We start from the raw sequence: 19,560 nt of genomic DNA, 5'->3' as shown, positions 1-19,560 counted from the left end.
TAGGATGTTTCCAGGACACTGTTAGAAGAATGCAGGGTTATCTCCTTAGGACAAATTCCCCAGAAGTGAAATTACTAGAGCAGCAGGTTTTGATACATGCTGTCAGATTCCAGCCCAGAAAGGATATAGCTTGCTTGGTCACTCAGACTCTTGGCCAGGGTTTCTTGGGAGGCAGCTGCCATCATGGGGAAGAGCTCACACGTGCGGGGCACAGGCCTTGATTTCAGGGTTGGATTCCACTGACTGCCTCAGTCATCTGGGACTGGTTGCTTAGCTGCTCAGACCCTCTATTTCCTCACCTGCGAAAAAAAGCGACGGACCATTTAACTCATAGCTGGTTGTGGGCCTTAAATGAGACCTGAGATGTGCTTAATAAATGTTCATTTCCTTCCCTCTGAATGAAATGAGCCTAGGGCCTGAGGAGGGCCTATCACAAAGTCCTTAGATGTCCTTGCATAAGGTATTTTCTGTTGCGGTTTATAAATTCCATTTTAATAGATGCACATGGGTGTCACTGACCTTTTCATTTGGTTCTCTGGTGTCTCAGGGAACGTATGGCTTGGGCACAGCAAAGAAGGGCAAAGAAAGAAAACTCCTGACATTTTCTGCTCCTGAAATTTGAGCGGAGAGGTAACGTGCGCACCGTGCTGTGGAGAGCACGCTGGGAGGCGGTGGAGGGGCAGTGAGAGGAGGTGTCAAGGCCTGCAGGTGTGTGGCTACCCCTGCTCTTCAGCAAATCTCTCGGTCCCTGGGCATTCACACGATGTGGCAGCGCCTCCCTTTGGGGGCTTTGTCTCAGTGTGGAGTGGTGTCTTGTTGGGGCATTGGGCCACTCTGTGCTGGGCATGACCTGCATGCTGGGCTTCCATGGGGACAGAGTACTGAAGAGGCTCCTGAGGGGGCCTGCTGCTGACAGAGGGCAGGTCACATGCCCAGAGCAGGTGAAAGCTAGTGGCAGAGGCAAGCTGCAAGCTCAATCCGGCTCACTGAACGGGGTGGAATTGCCACCGCGGGCCTTGTGGGGTGTGGCCAGCTCGTGCTGCTGGGCAGAGAGTGCTGCTGGCTGGGACAATCCTTAGAGACTTCAAGGGCCCAGTCCCTGTCCCTTTAGTAATCCACTCTGCTGCAGGGGCCCCTGCACCACCTCCCAGGACACAGGGGACTCTCCACCAGCTAATTGGTCCTCTCCCTGGGAGAAGGCCAAGGTGTTGGCAGGAGCACAGTGGGCTGCAGACTCTAATTGCACAAAGGGCAAATGTATGTAAACTACCTTCAGCGCGCTGCGTGATTATCATCTGACCTCTCCTCTGAACTCACTGCTTTCTTCTGTCATCATCAAATGTGTTTGCTGTGCTTTATTATTTAAACTGTAGGCCATTTGAGTAGAATTCTATATACAGTTGCCATTTGGAAAACAGAAAAGCAAACTAGGACTTCTTCAGAACCATCTTCAGAAGTCGCCCTTGCTGCTGCCTGTTCCTGGGTTTTAGCAACATAGAATCACACCTGCCACCCTGAGCCCTCCGTCAACACTCCAGATATTGCCTGGAAACTGCTGACTGTACCGGCCGCAGTTGGCAGCCATCAGACTTGGGAGGAGCTTGAGTCAGGTGGCATTGTGGTGCCGGTTGCAGGAGCCTATTATTTTGAAGTGGCAGCTGCAGGTAATCAGAGAGGAGCCACCGGGGCAAGTGGCTTTGTCACGTGGGGCGGCTGGGGAGCCGGCTGGGCAGGTTCAGTGGGTGATTTCTTCTGGGACGGCGTGGCCCCTGCCCCTGCCAGGTGTGGGCTCCAGGGGGAAGGCTGGAAATCCCATCAGTGGGACAATGAGTGGGGCAAGCAGATCCCTGGTAAAGGAGCACTGGGACGGCCCCAGGAAAGCAGTTAATAAAGCATATCAAGGACCTGAGGTAACACGATGAGCCTTTAAGGAAAAGTGAAAAGAAAACTGAAACCGAGGAGCAAGTGTGCGGGGCAGAGACGCGCGTGCCTCCCACAGGGTCCCTCGCACCGAGATAGCAAGTGGACGTCAAGGTGAGGCAGGAGGGGCCGTGTGGCTTTGGTCCTGGAATGAGAGAGGAGAGCCCTGGGCCTGGGTGTGTCTGGCTCAGAAGCTGTTTCCGATTTTCTCAGCATTCTTCTTTCTTCCTGAGCCCTGCCCTTCCTCAGATGGGGAATGCAGCCTCACCTGCCATTGCCCTTTGCCTGCTACCATGGTGAGCACGATCAACAAAGCCCAAGCAACTCAGCGGGGATGCCAATCACAGGGAGGCAAGTCCAGCTCCCTACAGAGCCAGGCCACCCCCATCCCGGCCTTCAGGGCTTGGAGTGGAAGGCGGAAGTGCATGCGTTTCTTAGACGGCCTTTTCTGTTGTGTGCCTGTGCACCCGCCCAAGGAGCTCACGGGGCACAGGAGGGCTGGGCTTGGCAGAAGCCCCACTTCCTCCTGGCCCGTGGGTGCTTCTGTGAGAGATGGGGACAAGGGCTCTTGATCAGCAACCAGTGGTGACCCGTGGGCCCTAGACCACTCACAGGACAGGGAGGCCCACTCTTCTCCCTGCTGCTAGCTTCCAGGAGGATGAGAGAGCTGGAGACTCACAGCACACTCAGGAGGATGGCTGCCTTTTACCAGTGCATCAGGCCTGACCCCAGGTGGGCCCTCTGAGAGCAAAGAGGTGGTGGGGGAGAGACGCGAGGGAGGGGAGGCCAGGCCGTGACCACCAGGGCATGGGAAACCACCAGCCCCTGAGGCCTATGGATAAACCTGCAGCGTCTGTTACCTTATGTTCTAGAATGTTTATGACTTCCTTCCTTACATACTTTTTATCTCCTTGAGTTGTATAAATTCTGGAGCAAAATAAGGATTTTCCTTGTTTCCTTTATGACACACACACATATTCATAAAGAGAAAGGGAGAGGGAAAGGGAAAGGGAAGGAGGGCTGGCTGAGCAGAGTGTGCCATTCTTACCATACCACGCTTACAGTTGGGATCTCCATGGCATAGTTGATATGCTTTGAGTGGAGGGAAGGCAGCAGAGGTCAAAGTTTACAGGTATTGTAATTATGCCACTACCTACAGCCCAGCACCAAAGGACTTGTGCTCAACGGATAGCCACAGCCTTGGGAGATGCTCTGCCTGAGCTCCTGCACCGCCAAAGCCGGAGCCCTGCGCAGAGATCCTGTCCTGCTGTAGGTGACCCTATCCCTGGAAGGTGTTTGGCTCTCAGTGCATTTAAAAATTTTTTTTTATTTTTTATTTTTTTTATTTTTTTTGAGACGGAGTCTCGCTCTGTTGCCCAGGCTGGAGTGCAGTGGTGCCATCTCCACTCACTGAAAGCTCCGCCACCTCCCGGGTTCACGCCATTCTCCTGCCTCAGCCTCCCGAGAAGCTGGGACTACAGGTGCCCGCCACCTCGCCCGGCTAATTTTTTTTTTTTTTGTATTTTTTAGTAGAGACGGGGTTTCACCATGTTAGCCAGGATGGTCTCGATCTCCTGACCTTGTGATCTGCCCACCTCGGCCTCCCAAAGTGCTGGGATTACAGGCGTGAGCCACCGCGCCCGGCCTCTCAGTGCGTTTTGACTCTGTGCACAGTGGTGCAGAGGGAAGTAGAGCTATGGCCTGATTAAAATTCATTTGCTTCGCATAAATAACCAGATTTGTGTTTCTCATACCCCACATGGAAAATTCCCAGTCGGGCAGTCTCTGTCAGTACAGGTGACTGTTACATCCGCACATCACTCGAGCTGGGTGAACGGTTTTGGGAAATTGTTGTTCCTTCTTTGGAAAGACCCACGCACTGCCTGGCAGCAGGGGTTGGAGGGTGCTCGGGGAGTTGGGGCAGACAGTCCATCCTCAAAGCCTCACTTTCTTTGTTGCAAACGAGTAGTAACCCAACAACTCAAGGATTCCTTGTGAGGACAGGGCCTTGTACTGGGTAAAGCGCTGTGTATATAAGTCATCAGCATTGTTACGGTTTCATAAAACTCTTTTTACTAATAGTGAAACCTCATTGCCGATTCCGCCCGTTTTGTGTGGGCCAGGATAGAGTGGTGATGTTATGTCTTGGTAATAGGCTTTGGAGCGTTATTTCCTACTGAAAAACAAAAACAAAAATAAATTCAGCTCTGCGTCTGCTGTGCTGCAGAAACGTCAGTCACAAATGTAGGGTTCTAGATAAATGAAGCATTATTTGGGGGATATATGCATACAAAAATGGAGTATATTACCTTAATAAACTCATGAAGTTAAAACTAAGCCAGCCCTTGCAAAACTGTGCCCAGGGCTTCGGTGTCCTCATCGTCACATATGTGTGCAGCAGTCAGCACGAGTTACAGCTCTCACTGAGAGACTGAACGTTGCCAAGTTAGATGGCCTCTTTGTAAGACACTCCCCAGCGTTAGAGTGAATTTATATTGTATCTTACCAAGAATTATGCAAATAGAATTTCTAAAATAAGGTTATGAAGTCTGATGCTTAGCTATTTTTGAAATAATGGTTTTGTAAAAGTCTCTGATAGTTTTTTTTTTACTCTAATAACCTGAAAATGTCTAAACTAATGTTTTTCAAATCTCATATGAAAACATTCACTTCTGAATGAATGTGAAAACAGGTTGCTCTTATGAAAGCTGTCATGCATCGCGGTCTAAGACATGAATTGTATTCAGGGGTGTTCGTGCAGGATTAGGTGGCCCATGTGAACATAGGCTCATGTGTGCATATATATGAGTATACACGGTGTTGGATAGCTGTATGCATGCCTAGCTAAGTTACTTAATTTGTCCATTTATAGGGACTCTGAATACCACTAAATCAACTGTTATTTAGGTAGTTTCTAAAAAATAGTGCAGTTTATATAAGATACTATTTATATGCTTATAAACTATGCTGTTTATCTCATGGCTGACTGAGTGTTGGAATGAAGCTATGGTATTTTCTTGCAAAGAAGCAGCCCAGCAAGTTGTGGCCTGCCATTCTCTCTGGATGCCCTCACTGTCCCTGCCCTGCCCATGGCCGAGGGGGAGCCTGGGGAAGTAAACCAAGATGCTCACCAGGGACCTCCTCTGCTTCTATATTCCTTTACTCCCAAACCGAGGGGTCTGCAAAGCCCAGCAGCCTTCAGCTCGGTGTGGCTGTAGGGTAGATGGTGTTTATAGGAAGACACTAGGCAAGAAGAACTCAGGCTAAAGAGATGTGACATTGTCTACCTGAGCCATAGATTTTGAAGGAAGTCTGTCCTTGAGGCATTAATGTGCCGGGTGATCATTAAGAAGTGATTCTTTCTGCTGGGCACGGTGGCTCACGCCTGTAATCCCAGCACTTTGGGAGGCCAAGGCGGGGGATCATCTGAGGTCAGGAGTTCAAGACCAGCCTGGCCAACATGGTGAAACCCCATCTCTACTAAAAAAAAACAAAAAAAACACACACAAAAAATTAGCCGGCCGTGGTGGTGTGGTGTGTGCCTGTAATCCCAGGTACTCGGGAGGCTGAGGCAGGAGAATCGCTTGAACCCAGGAGGAGGAGGTTGCAGTGAACCGAGATCATGCCATTGTACTCCAGCCTGGGCAATGAGAGTGAAACTCCATCTCAAAAAAAAAAAAAAAAAAAAAGAAGAAGAAAAAAGAGAAATGATTCTTTCATCTAGCAGGTGTTACTGCTAAGTGCCTCAGGATGGTTTGCTCATTCATTCATTCATTTAACAATATTCATTGGCCGGGCGCGGTGGCTCAAGCCTGTAATCCCAGCACTTTGGGAGGCCGAGATGGGCGGATCACGAGGTCAGGAGATCGAGACCATCCTGGCTAACACGGTGAAACCCCGTCTCTACTAAGAAATACAAAAAATAGCCGGGCGAGGTGGCAGCGCCTGTAGTCCCAGCTACTCGGGAGGCTGAGGCCGGAGAATGGCGTGAACCCGGGAGGCGGAGCTTGCAGTGAGCTGAGATCCGGCCACTGCACTCCAGCCTGGGCAACACAGCGAGACTCCGTCTCAAAAAAAAAACAAAAAACAAAAAAAAAACCCAATATTCATTGAGCACTTCCATGTAGCAGTTCCATGCTGGTGACATGTTATCTGTCCTCATGGAGTTAGTCTTCCAGTTTTACCTACTTAGCAAGAAAGACGCTTTCTCTAGGCCAAGCCTTACTTTAGTTTAAAAATCAAATAAACATTAACCGCAGGACAATAAGAGACTTCAAATCTGACCAGCCAACTTCCTTTACTCACCCTTCTTGCTTCACTTAGAGCTCTGTCATTTAGCATCGGAATATTCTCTGATTTCAGCCCTTTGATTATGAGATTTCCTTGCTTGCCTTTCTCTCATATGTCAGAGCAGATCTGTCTCTCTGTCCTCACTGTCCTTTCTGACAAGTGGACAGACAAGGTTTTGCGCACAAGTGGATGACAGCTTCAAAGAGCAGGAGGTGGGAGGCCCGGGCGAATGGATCACCCGAGGTCGGTGGTGGGCGCCTGTAATCCCAGCTGCCCAGGAGGCTGAGGCAGGAGAATCACTTGAACCCGTGAGATGGAGGTTGTAGTGAGCTGAGGTTGCACTATTGCACTCTAGCCTGGGCAACAAGAGCGAAACTCCGTCTCAAAAAAAAAAAAAAAAAAAAAGAGCAGAAAGTTCTCTGACACCTTCAGGGAGAAAGGGCTGACTGCGGTGAGGTCCCATCTTGATGCCCTGCCTCTCTGGGGTGGGTCCAGCTGTCAAGTTCCTCTGCTTTTGAGGATAATAATATCATTAAGCAGCAAGCTGGCACAATTTTTGAACAGAGATTTCTCACAGGAACTTTGCATGCATTTCACATTCCATTTGCTTCAGTAATGTGAAACTTATTTTTCTAAAAAAAGGTACAGGCAGATCTTGGCGTGACTCACTAGAGAACAATAGTTAAGTCATAATTTATTTTCATCTTTTTCCCCAGGAAAGGGAAAAATTGATTAAATGTATGGGGAATGTACCCAGGCGTGAATCTGTAAAGGAGAAATGGATCAAAGAATCACACAAACATGTATACGTGTAAAACACATAGGTTTTGTGAACAAAAGGCATAACCTCTCCCACAGTATGTTGCGGGAGGTCTTGACACATCCTGAAGGGAGAGATTGGTGTTGCTGGGGAAGTGGAATGAAAGCTGAAAGCTGAAGGATGAGTAGGAGTAAGACCAAAGTGGAATGTGAAGGCAGGGAACATCAAGTTCAAGCAGAGGGAACAACATCTGCAAAGGCCACGAGCTGGAAGGAAACGGAGTGCCATTGGTGGAGGGAGAGCAGGGCTGAGGCACGCATTCTGCCGGTGTGCACAGGGCTTGGGTTGGAGTCCAGCCCACCTCCACCTCTTGTGGACGTTTGTATCTATCCACGTTTGTGTTTTCCCCTATTCCTGCCTGCATCTCCAGTCTTCTCCACGAGATTGCATCCCTCTTCTTGTAACAGTTGTTTCAGTGTGAGTTTGCTGGAAACAAATTGTATCAACTTTTCTTTTCTAAAAATGTCTTTATTTCATCCTTTTTCAGCAGCTTTGATGACGTATCCTTTACATATCATAAAGTTCATCCGTTTAAAGTGTTTAATCAAGCCAGGCACAGTGGTTCATGCCTGTAATCCTAGGCATGAACTAGCCAAGGCAGGTGGATCACCTGAGGTCAGGAGTTCAAAACCAGCTTGGCCAGCATGGCGAAACTCTGTCTCTACTAAAAATGCAAAAATTAGCCAGGCATGGTGGTGAGTGCCTGTAGTCCCAGCTACTCCGGACACTAGGGCAGGAGAATTGCTTGAACCTAGGAGGCAGAGGTTGCAGTGAGCCGAGATCGTGCCACTGCACTCCAACCTGGGTGATGGAGTGAGACTCCGTCTCAAAAAAAAAAGAAAGTGTACAACCAATGGTTTTTTGTTAAAGAGTTGTGCATCAAGGAACACAATCTAATTTTAGAACATTTCCATCTCCCCAGAAAGAAACCTTGTGCCCATTAGTTGTCACTCCCATTCTACCTGCATTTCCCCAGCATCCCTCTCCCCACCTCTTTGCAACCACTAATCTACGCTGTGTCTCTGTGGATTTGCCTAGTCTGGACATTTTGTGTAAGTGGGATCATGCAGTATGTGGCCTTTTGCCGCCGTCGTCTTTCACTTAGGTTAATGTGTTCAAGATTCATCCAGATTGTGGCATATATCATTACTTTATTCCTTTTTCTTGATGGATAATTTTTCGTTACATGTATGTAACATGTTTTTTATTCTATCTATCCAGAGATGGATATTTGGGTTATTTCTCCTTTTTGATTATTATATAAATAATGCTGCTATGAACATTAGTGTACAGGTTTTTTTGTGCATGTTTTTTCATTTTTTAGTTGTGGTAAAATACACATAACATAAAATTTTCCATCTTAATAATTTTAAGTGGTATTAAGTGCATTCAGATTGTTGTGCTGTCATCATCAGTATCCACCTCCAGAACTCTTTTCGTCTTGCAAAATGGAAACACTGTACACATTTAAAAGTAACTTCCTAATCCCTTCTCCTTCAGCCCCTGGCAGCCACCATTTTACTTTCTGATGTTATGATTTTGACTACTCTGAGTACCTCATATAGGTGGAATCTAGTTTTGAGACTAATAATTGCAGATGCTTCTTGACTTACAGTGGGGTTATGTCCTGATATACCCATCATAAGTTGAAAATGTCATTAAGTTGAAAAGGTACAGCTGACTGGAGACTTGGTGCCACTGCCCAGCATTGCAAGAGATGGATGGTTTCTATCGACTGGGTATTACTTTTGCACCATTGTAAAGTCAAAAATCGTAAGTTGAACCATCATAAGTTGGTTTTAAAAGCCTGTACCTCTTTTTTAAAAAAAGTGCTAGTCTCTTAAATCACATAAAATACAAAACAATGGAGTTACACACCATTTTTACAATAATAGTAGCTTTTATAATTCCCATGTATTTACCTTTATTGAGATCTTTATTTCTTTATATGCCTTCAAGTTAATATCTAGTGTCCTTTCACTTCAACCTGCAGGACTCTCTTTAGCATTTCTTGCAGGACGGCTGTAGTAGTAACAGACTCCCTCAGCTTTTATTTATTTGGGAATGTCTTAATTTCTCGCTCACTTTTCAAGGATACTTTTGCCAGATATAGGACTCATGCTTGACTTTTTTTTTTTTTTTTTTTCACACTTTGAACATATCAGCCTACTACCTTCTGGCTTCCAAAGTTTCTGATGAAAAATCTACTGATAATCTTATTGCGGATCTGTCGTATGTCACAAGTGACATCTCTCTTGTTGCTTTCAAGATTTTCTGTCTTTGGCTTTCAACAGTTTGATTATAATGTGTCTTGGTGTGGGCTTAAGTTCATCCTACTTTGATTTCATTGAGCTAAATGGATGTTTTATACATACACACGCATAAACATATGTATGTTTAACATGTGTATGTATAAACACATAAATGAATAAATGTATAAATGTAAAATGTATGTATAGATATGTGTATGTATAAACGTATAAATGTATAAATATATAATGTATATTTCATCAAATTTGGGAAATTTACAGCCATTATTTTCTCAAATATTCTTCCTTCCCATTTCTCTCTCTCCTCTTTCTGGAACTCTTACAATGTGTATGTTGGTCCACTTCATGGTGTCTCACAGATCCCTTATTTTCTGTTCACTTTTCTTCACATCTTTTTTTCTGTTCCTTAGACTTGATAATTTCCATTGTTATATCTTCAAGTTTGCAGATTCTTCTTCTGCCTGCTGAAATCTGCCTTTGAATTCTTCTAGTGAATTTTTCATTTCGGTTATTGTTCTTTTCACCTCCCAGATTTCTTTTTGATTTCAAGATTTTAAAATCTCTTTAGTGATATTTCAATTTTGTTCAGACATCATTTTCTTGATTTTCTCCACATCTTCCTTTAGTTTGGTGAACATCTTTAAGATAGCTCTTTTAAAGTCTTTGTCTAGTAGATCCATCATCAGGTGTGTTTTGGAGATCGTTTCTGTTGGTTTTTTTTCCTTTGATGGTCCGTACTTTCCTGTTCCTTTGTATGTCTTGTGATTTTTTGTTGTGGAAAACTGGATATTTGAGTCTAAGGGTATGGTAACTCTGGAAATTAGCTTCTCTCCTTGTCCCAGGGTTTGCTGGTTTGGATTTTTGGGTTTTGTTTGTTTGTTTTAATTGTTGCAGGCAGTCTTAGTGCTGATGATCAGCCTGAAGTGTAAACTTAAGGCCTACCCAGATCTTTCCTGAGACTGAGCCTTTTTGCAGGCATGTATGGTGACTTTCTAATTTCCTCTCATATGTAGTTGCTTTTGAGTGGCCTAGTCTTTGATATCTAGCTCTCAGAATGAGAAACAAGAAAAGTGAAAGAAGAAAAAGGGTACCAGCCCATTAAATCTGCAGGGAGTCACTTGGGGCTGGAGGGAGTCTTGCAACAATGGGGAGAGGTGCAACAACAATGGCTGCAACCTCTTTATCTGCACCTCTGTTATCAGAAGCAACAACCAGAGGACAGATCCCCAGTATCTGGAGGACAGGGTTCTTTTTGCTCACTCTGGCTTTTGCAAGCTGCGTACAAGCTGTTCCTGGAACATATACATGGAGAAGTCGGGGGGATGGGTGGATGCTACGGTTGTAAGAACAAAAATGGACAGAAATTAACCACAACATACCCTCCGATCCTTCCCTTGGAAGTTGCAGGCCTTCAGTTGACTCCAGAGTTTCAAAATAGTTACATCAGATAGATTCTGCTAGTGCAATTGCACTAGCAGAAACAGTGGGGAAACAGATTCCTGGTGCTTTCTACACTACCATTTTCTCAGAATCTTCCATGGACATATGTTTCTATTTCCCTGAGGTAGACATCTAGGAATGTAATTGCTGGGCTGAATGGTAATTTTATGTTTCACATTTTGAGGAACTGCCAGGCTTTTCCAAAGTACCTACTACATTTTACATTTCCACCAGCAATGAATGAAGGTTCGGATTTCCTCACATCCTTGCAACACTTGTTATTATCTGTGTTTTATTACAGTCATTCTAGTGAGTATGAAGTAGTAACTCACTGTGGTTTTGTTGTTGTTGTTGTTGTTGTTGTTGTTTTTGAGACAGAGTCCTGCTCTGTCACCCAGGCTGGAGTGCAGTGGTGTGATCTCAGCTCACTGCAACCTCTGCCTCCCAGGTTCAAGCGATTCTCCTTCTTCAAGAGCCTCCCGAATAGCCAGGATTACAAATATGCACCAGCACGCCAAGCTAATTTTTGTATTTTTAGTAGAGATGTTTTTTCACCATGTTGGCCAGGCTGGTCTCCTACTCCTGACCTCAAGTGATCCACCCACCTTGGCCTCCCAAAGTGCTGGGATTACAGGCATGAGCCATCACTATGGTTTTGATTTACAATTTTATAATGACTAAAAGTGTTGAGCATCTTTCATGCACTTATTTGCCTTCTTTATGCCTTCTTTGTGCAAGTTATGTTCAAATCCTTTGTCTGTTTTTAAATGGGCTGTCTTTTTATTATTGAGTTATAAGAATTATTTTTATGTACTGCCTACCAGTCCTTTATCAGATAGACGATATACAAATATTTTCCCTAGTCTGTTGTCTTTGCAGTTTCTTGAGAGTCCTTTGAATCAAAAGCTTATAATGTTTAAGTCAAACTTATCTATCTTCTCTTTTGATGCATTTGATGTCACATCTGAGTAATTATTGCCTAACCTAAAATGACGGGCTTACTCCTGTTTTCTCCTAACAGCTTTATAGTTTTAGCACTTACATTTAGATCTATGAGCCATTTTGGGGTAATTTTTATGTATAGTGTGAGGTAAGAGTACACATTATTTTTCACATGTCGATGTCTACTTGTTCCAGCCTGGTTTGTTGAAAAGATGGTATCTCCCCATTGAATTGTCTTGACAACCTTATTGAAAATCAATTGGCCATAAGAGTATGCATTTATTTCTGTTGAACTATATGTCTACCAATATGCCACTACAATGCAGTCCTGATTACTGTAGCTTTGTAGTAAGTTTTGAAACATGGAAAGTGTGAATGCTCCATCTTTATTATTTTTCAAGGTTATTTTGACTTTTCAACGTCCCTTGCATTTCCACATAAATTTTCAGATCAACTTGTTACTTTCTGCCCAAAATCCAGCTGAGATTTTGATAAAGGTTGCATTGATTCTGTAAATCAGTTTGGAGAATATTGCCATTTAATAATATTGTCTTCTGATTTATAAACACAGAATATCTTTCCATCTATTTATGTCTTCTTTAATTTTTTTTCAGCATTGTTGTTATTTTCCATGTACAAGTGTTCTACCTCCTTGGTTAAACTTACTCCTGTTTTATTCTTTTGGATAGTATTTTAAATGCAATTGTTTATTTTCTTAATTTCATCTGTGGATTGTTCATTGCTAGTATGTAGAAATACAACTGGTTTTATTTTTGTATTGGTCTTAAATCCTGAAACCTTGCAAACTTTAGTTATGATAATGTTTTAATGGATCCCTCAACATTATCTATGTGCATGATCATGTCATCTACCAATATAAATAGTTTAACTTCTTCCCTTCCGATCTCAATGCTTTTTATTCTTTCTCTTAACTGCTTGCCCTGTCAAGAATGTCCAGTACAAAGTTGATTATCAGTGTGACAGTAGATGTCCTTGTCTTTTTTCTTACCTCAAGGGAAAAGCATTCAGTCTTTCACAACCTGAGTATGATGTAAGCTGTAGGTTTTTTATAGATGCCCTTTATCATGCTTAGGAAGCTTTTGTCAATTCCTAGTTTGAGTGTTTGTATCATGAAGAAATGTTGGATTTCATCAAGTGCTTTTTCTGTAGGTACTGAGATAATAATGTAATAGTTGTCAGTTTTCTGTTAATGTGATTTATTCCCTTGATTTTCATATGTTGAACCAACCTTGCATTCTTCAATAAATCCTACTTGGTCATGCTGTATAATCTCTTTTATATGTTGCTGGGTTAATTTTGCCAGTATTCTGTTGAGTTTTGCATCTTTATTTTTTATACCTCCATTAAAGTGATCATGTGATTTTTGTCCTTTATTTTATTAACATGGCTTTTGCATTAATTAGTTTTCATATGTTAAACCAACCTGTGTTCCTGAGATAAAACTCACTTTTATATCTTACTGGATTTAGTTTGCTAGTATTATGTTGAGAATTTTTGTGTTTCTATGCATAAGAGATACTGGTGTATAATTTTCTTTTATTGTGATGTCTTTGGGTTTGGTATTAGGGTAATACTAGTTTCACAATGAGCTGGAAGGTGTCACCTGTTCTTATATTTTTTAGAGGCGTTTGTGAAGGGAAAGGTGTCTGTTAATTCTTTAAGTATTTGATAGAATTTACCAGTGAAGACATTTGGAGCTGGATTCTTCTTTGTGGAAAGTTATTAAATTACTAATCTCTTTTCTTATTAAAAGTCTATTATTTTTATTATTGACTTAAATTCAGTAGTTTGTGTCTTTCTATGAATTTGTCTGTTTCATCTAGGATGTCTAATTTTTTGGCATACAGTAATACATAATATTCCCTTAAAATACATCTTTTTTATTTCTGTAAGGTTGGTAGTGATGGTCTCTTATTATTTGTTTTAGCAATTTGAATCTTCTCTCTTTTACTCTCCGTCAGTAGAGTGATAGGTCTGTTCATTTTATTGATTTTCTCAAAGAACCAACTTTTTGTTGCATTGATTATTTAAAATGTTTTTCTATTTTCTGTTTCATTACTTTTTGCTCAATATTTATTTTATCTTTTCTTCTGCTTTTCAGTTTAGATTGCCCTTCTTTTTCTAGTTTTATATAGTGGAAAGTTATGATAGCAATTTAAATTTTCTTTCTTTTTTTTTGAGACAGAGTCTCACTCTGTCACCCAGGCTGGAGTGCAGTGGTGCGATCTGGGCTCACTGCAACTTCCACCTCCCAGGTTCAAGAGATTATCATGCCTCAGCCTCCCAAGTAGCTGGGATTACAGGAATGGGCCACCACACCCAGCTATTTTTTTTTTTATTTTGAGTGGAGATGGGGTTTCACCATGTTGGCCAGGCTAGTCTCAAACTCCTGGCTTCATGTGATCCGCCTGCCTCAGCCTCCCAAAGTGTTGGGATTACAGGCAGGAGCCACTGCACCCAACTTTTTCTTCTTTTTTATATAGGTGTTTATAAGCACAACTTTTCTCCAAGCAGTGTTTTATCTGCATCACATATGTTTTAGTATGTTGTGGTTTTGTTTTTATTCATCTCAAAGGACTTTATAATTTTTCATGTAATTTATTCTTTGACTCATTTGTTATTTAGGGGTTCATCGCATAATTTCCACATATTTATGTACTTCTCAAAATTCTTTCTGTTTTTGATTTCTAATTTAATTCTGTTGTAGTTGGAGAATATATTTTGTATGAACTAAATTCTTTTAAATGTATTTTGTCTTGTTTTGTGGCTGAGCATATGGTATCATTGTTAATGTTCCATAGATAGATAAGACAGATAGATATGCAAATATATATATACACATACACATACATACATACACACATCTTTGGTCTAGTTGTTCTATAGGGTTGTTCAAGTCTCTTATATCACTTGATTTTCTGCTTATTTGTTCTAATATTGATTATTTAAACCATTTGCATTTAATGTCATTGGCATGGTTACATCTACAAATTCCATTTTACTTTTTGTTTCCTATTTATATCAGAGTACTTTGTTCTTCTGTGACTTCTTTGCTACCTCCCTTTAAGTTTATATTGTCAGTCATACATTTTAATTTCTTATTGATTTTTAATTCTTGTTTCTTCTGTTATTTTTTAGTAGCTGATCTAGGCCTTATAATATACATCTTAATATATTGGAATCAATTGAAGATTTATACTAATTTAGTTCCAGTAAGATATAAAAACATTGCTCCTTAGTAGTTTTATTCTCTGCTTTATTTGTTGTACTATTATTGTTGTACATATTACATCTATATTTGTCATAGACCCAATAATTATATTTTTATATCATTTTCTTTCTTTTAAAGAAACTAATAGGAGAAAAAAACATATTTATAGGGTCTGTACAAAATATATTGAGCTTTTACCATTTTTGTTTTTCTTTCTTTTTTCTTGTGGATCATGTTACCATCTGATGTCATTTTCTTACTCCAATGTAGCTATGTTGTAAACGGGGTAATAAATTCCCCTTTTAGGGTGTATAAGGATCATTCCACATGACTATGGAAATTGCACCTGGAGAGACAGATGCCATTAAAGGATTTGTTGTACTCACAGGTCCTAGAGAAGGAGGTGTGGCATGCCACACCATGCATGGGATCATATTGGGGGAGCTCCTAGGGAGCAGACTCAACAGAGCAGGTGGGGAGATAAGTAACAGTGTGGATCCCTGGGCAAGTGCTTTTATTAGGGATTAGGGTGGAGTACACTTGTAAGAATCATGAGAGGATCTTACTGGTTCATTTGAATGTCACTAGGTCATAGTCAGGGGACAAGAAGGGGAACTTGTTGCAGGGACCAGCCTTCTCACACTGGAACACCTGGTTGCCTAGGCATGCTGTTCACAGCCTGTTTGTGAGGATGTTGAGGCATCAGGAAAATACGAAGTTTTAAAATTTACAAAAATTTCATTTCCACCCACCTCCTTTTTGTTGTTATTGTCAAATATACTACATTGCTATATGTTATAGTCCCAACAGTGCAATTTTTAATACCATTTTGTGCCATTGCTTTTTGAATCAGCTATAAGAAAAAAGATGAGAAGAAATATTCAATTATACTGTCTTTTATAATTTCCTACAAAATTACCTTTATTGATGCCTCTGATTTTTTGTGTCAATTCAAGTTACTGCTTGGTGTTGCTTTTGGCCAGAAGAACTTCCTTTAATATGTATTGTAAGACAGGTCTGCTAGCAAGAAATCATCTCAGTTTTTGTTTATCTTTAATATCTCTAGTTCATCTTCATTTCTGAAAGATAACTTTGTTGGATACAGAATTCTTGGTTGACAAATTTTTTCTTTTGGTACTTTGAATATGTCACCCTACTGTCTTCTGGCCTCCATTGTTTCTGATAAGAAATTAGCTATAAATTTTATGATGATTTTCATCTACATGATAAGTCTTTTTTTGTCTTGCTGCTTTCAAGTTTTTCTCCTTATCTTTAGCTTTCACATTTTTACTCTGTGTCTGGGAGCAGACCTCTGTGTTTATCTTACTTGAATATTTTTGAGCTACTTGGGTATGTAGGTTATTTTTCCTCAAATTTGGAAAGTTTTTGGCTATAATTTCAGATAATCATTTTTCTACATTTTTCTCTCTCCTCTCCTTTGGGACTCCCATTCTGAATATTGGTATAGTTAATGACGAATTTTTCTGAGCCTCTGTTCATTTTTTTCCTTCAAATTGCATTTTTTAAATTTGCTGATTTTTTTATTGTGCCAACTCAAATCTCCTGTTGAGCCTCTTCAGTGAATTTTTTCATTTCACTTATTATACTTTTCAACTCAAGAATTTTCAGTTTGTTATTTTTATAGTTTCTACCTCTATTTTAATAATCTCAATTTGATAAACTTGTAATCATCCCTTCCTTTAACTCTTTAAGCACATCTTCCTTTATTTCTTTGAGCACATCTATAATAGCTGCTTTGAAGGTTTTGTCTGAGGAGTTCAACACCTGTGCCCTCTTAAAGTAAGTTTCTATTGCCTGATTTTTTTCCCTGTGTATGAGTCAAACTTTTCACCAAATTCTTCACACTGCCGTTCTGAAATTAGTGCTTCTCTCTTTTTTTTTTTTTTTGGATAATTTTTGTGTAATTTTTTATTTGATATAATACCAAATTTACAGAAAAGTTACATAATGAAGGAATTTATCGCATAATTTTTAGTCACATTTACCAATTTTTCACTTTGCCTCATTTGATATATCCTTATTTCTTTATATGTTTATATAAAGAATATATATATATCTATAAGTTTATGACATTTTTTGGACTGGTAGTGAGCTCAAAAAATCACATATGTACTTCCAAAGAACAAGAACTTTTTTATGTTTTTTCGTTTTGTTTTGTTTTTGTTTCTGTTTTTTGTTTTTTTTTTGTTGTTGTTGTTGTTTTTGTTTTTTGAGATGAAGTCTTGCTCTGTATCCCAGGCTGGAGTGCAGTGGCATGATCTCAGCTCACTGCAACCTCTGCCTCCCAGGTCCCAATTCAAGCAATTCTCTTGCCTCAGCCTCCCAAGTAGCTGGGATTACAGGGATGCGCCACCATGCCCAGCTAATTTTTGTATTTTTAGTAGAGATGGGGTTTCACCATATTGGTCAGGCTGGTCTTGAAATTGTGATCCACCTGCCTTGTCCTCCCAAAGTGTTGGGATTACAGGCGTGAGCCACCACGCCCGGCTAAGAACATTCTTTTTAATAACTATAGTTACAGTCATAAAAATCAGCAAATTTTACATTGATGTGATGTTATTATGTAATCCACAGTCCATATGTAACCTTTGTCATTTGTCCCAATAGTGGCTTTTATAGCACTTCCTCATTTTCCAGTCCTGGATCATATATTGCTTCTATTCTGTAATAGTGTCTTGGCCTTCCTCTTGTCCTTGACATGTTTTTAATAGTACTGCAGAGTTACTTTACAGAATGTCTCCCATTTGGGTTTGTCTGATGTTTCCTTAATTATATTCTTTTTCATGTGACAGTTCATTATTGTCTATTTGCCTGTATTTCAAATAATTTGCCCAAGTTTAAGGCAAGGGATTGTTTGCTTTTCATTTATTGGGTTCTAGGGATTCTTTATACATGCTAGATACAAGTGGTTTTATTTTTGTCAGATATTTTTTATGAATATTTTCTCTCTACCAGTCACTTACGTATTCATTTTTCTAACATTGTCTTCTGATGAGCAGAAGTATTTCATTTTGATGAAGTGCAAACTATACATTTTTTCTTTTATGGTTTTTTATTTTAGGCATGTGTAAGACATCTTTGCTTATCCCAACATCAAGTAGATAGGTTCTGATGATTTTTTAGAAGCTTTATATTTTTATTTAATATTGATCATTTTTCCACTTTTTAATGTATCCCATCTGGTTTTCTTTTTTTTTTTTTTTGAGACAGAGTCTCACTCTGTCGCCAGGCTGTAGTACAATGGCATGATCTTGGCTCACTGCAACTTTTGCCTCCCAGGTTCAAGCAATTCTCCCGCCTCAGCAGCTAATAACTCCCAAGTAGCTGGGATTACAGGTGCCCACCACCATGCCCAGCTAATTTTTGTATTTTTAGTAGAGACGGGGTTTCGCCATGTTGGCCAGACTGGTCTTGAACTCCTGACCTCATGATCCACCCGCCTTGGCCTCCCAAAGTGCTGGGATTACAGGTGTGAGCCACCGCGCCGGCTTGGTTTTGTTTTTGTTTCTCTGTTCTTCCCGTTCTGCCTTCTTTGGGTTTATTGAATTTTTGGGTGTCCCATTATAAATTTTATTTTAGCTTTTTAGCTAAACTTCCTTACATTACATTTTTTAGTGTTTGCTCTAGGGATCACAGTATTAATTCTGAAGTTGTCACTGTCTGTTTAGCGTTAATCTTGTACCACTTCACATAAAACACCAGAACCTTGTGATAGTCTAGTCATATGTATAACTCCTACCTTTATGTTATAGTCACATATTACATCTACATACATTGTAAATTCATAATAGTTTTTTATAGTTGTTATATGCATTTAAATAAATTTAGAGAAGAAAAACATGTACTTTTTAATATTTACCCACATATTTACCACATTCGTTGTGCTTCATTCTTTCTATAGCTTTCAGTTTCAATATGGTATCATTTTCCTTCATCCTAAAAAACTTTTTTTTTGCATTTCCTGTAGTACATATCTCCTGGAAACAGATTCTTTCACTTTTCTTTTTTTTTTTTTTTTTTTTTTTTTGAGACGGAGTCTCGCTCTGTCACCCGGGCTGGAGTGCAGTGGCCGGATCTCAGCTCACTGCAAGCTCTGCCTCCCGGGTTTACGCCATTCTCCTGCCTCAGCCTCCCGAATAGCTGGGACTACAGGCGCCCGCCAACTCACCCGGCTAGTTTTTTGTATTTTTTAGTAGAGACGGGGTTTCACTGTGTTAGCCAGGATGGTCTCGATCTCCTGACCTCGTGATCCACCCGTCTCGGCCTCCCAAAGTGCTGGGATTACAGGCTTGAGCCACCGCGCCCGGCCGCACTTTTCACTTATCTAAAAATGTCTATATTTTGCTGTCATTATTGAAGGATAATTTTTCTGGATATAGAATATCGGGTTGTTCTTTGTTTTCTATCAGCACTTTAAAGAGGCTATTCTGTTGCATTTTCTTATCATTGTTGGTCATTTATATTGTTGTTTGCCTGTTTATGATGTGTCATTTTTCTCTGGCTGTTGTCAAGATTTCCTCTTCCTCTTTGGTTTTAGTACACTACGCTGTGTTCCACACTTCTTTGAGGTCTATGATGTGCCTTGTTGTGGTTTTCTTGGCGTTTGCTAAGATTCTCGGATCTGT

The 19,560-nt window shown here is 40.9% G+C and overlaps 1 protein-coding gene across 10 annotated transcripts in view; it reads left to right on the top strand.

The window, feature by feature from the left end:
• The window catches only part of CRACDL (CRACD like), a 146,330-nt gene that overhangs the window by 67,101 nt on the left and 59,669 nt on the right, over positions 1-19,560 (top strand). For 3 of the 10 annotated variants that reach the window (XM_065526624.1, XM_045368756.2, XM_045368755.2), the window contains exon 1: positions 2,447-2,652. The exons of the other annotated variants lie outside the window; for them this stretch is intronic. Coding sequence is in view for 2 of the 3 variants with exons in the window: in XM_045368756.2 (XP_045224691.2) it covers positions 2,579-2,652 (74 nt within the window). In the remaining variant the exon portion in view is untranslated. Of the gene's footprint in view, positions 1-2,446; positions 2,653-19,560 lie in introns of those variants that run through there. 10 annotated transcript variants of the gene reach the window in all.

This window comes from Macaca fascicularis, chromosome 13 (assembly GCF_037993035.2).
Source record: "Macaca fascicularis isolate 582-1 chromosome 13, T2T-MFA8v1.1".
NCBI classification, from domain to species: Eukaryota; Metazoa; Chordata; class Mammalia; order Primates; family Cercopithecidae; genus Macaca; species Macaca fascicularis.
The sequence above is the reverse complement of the archived record's forward strand: the minus strand, read 5'-3'. Positions and strand labels throughout refer to the sequence as shown.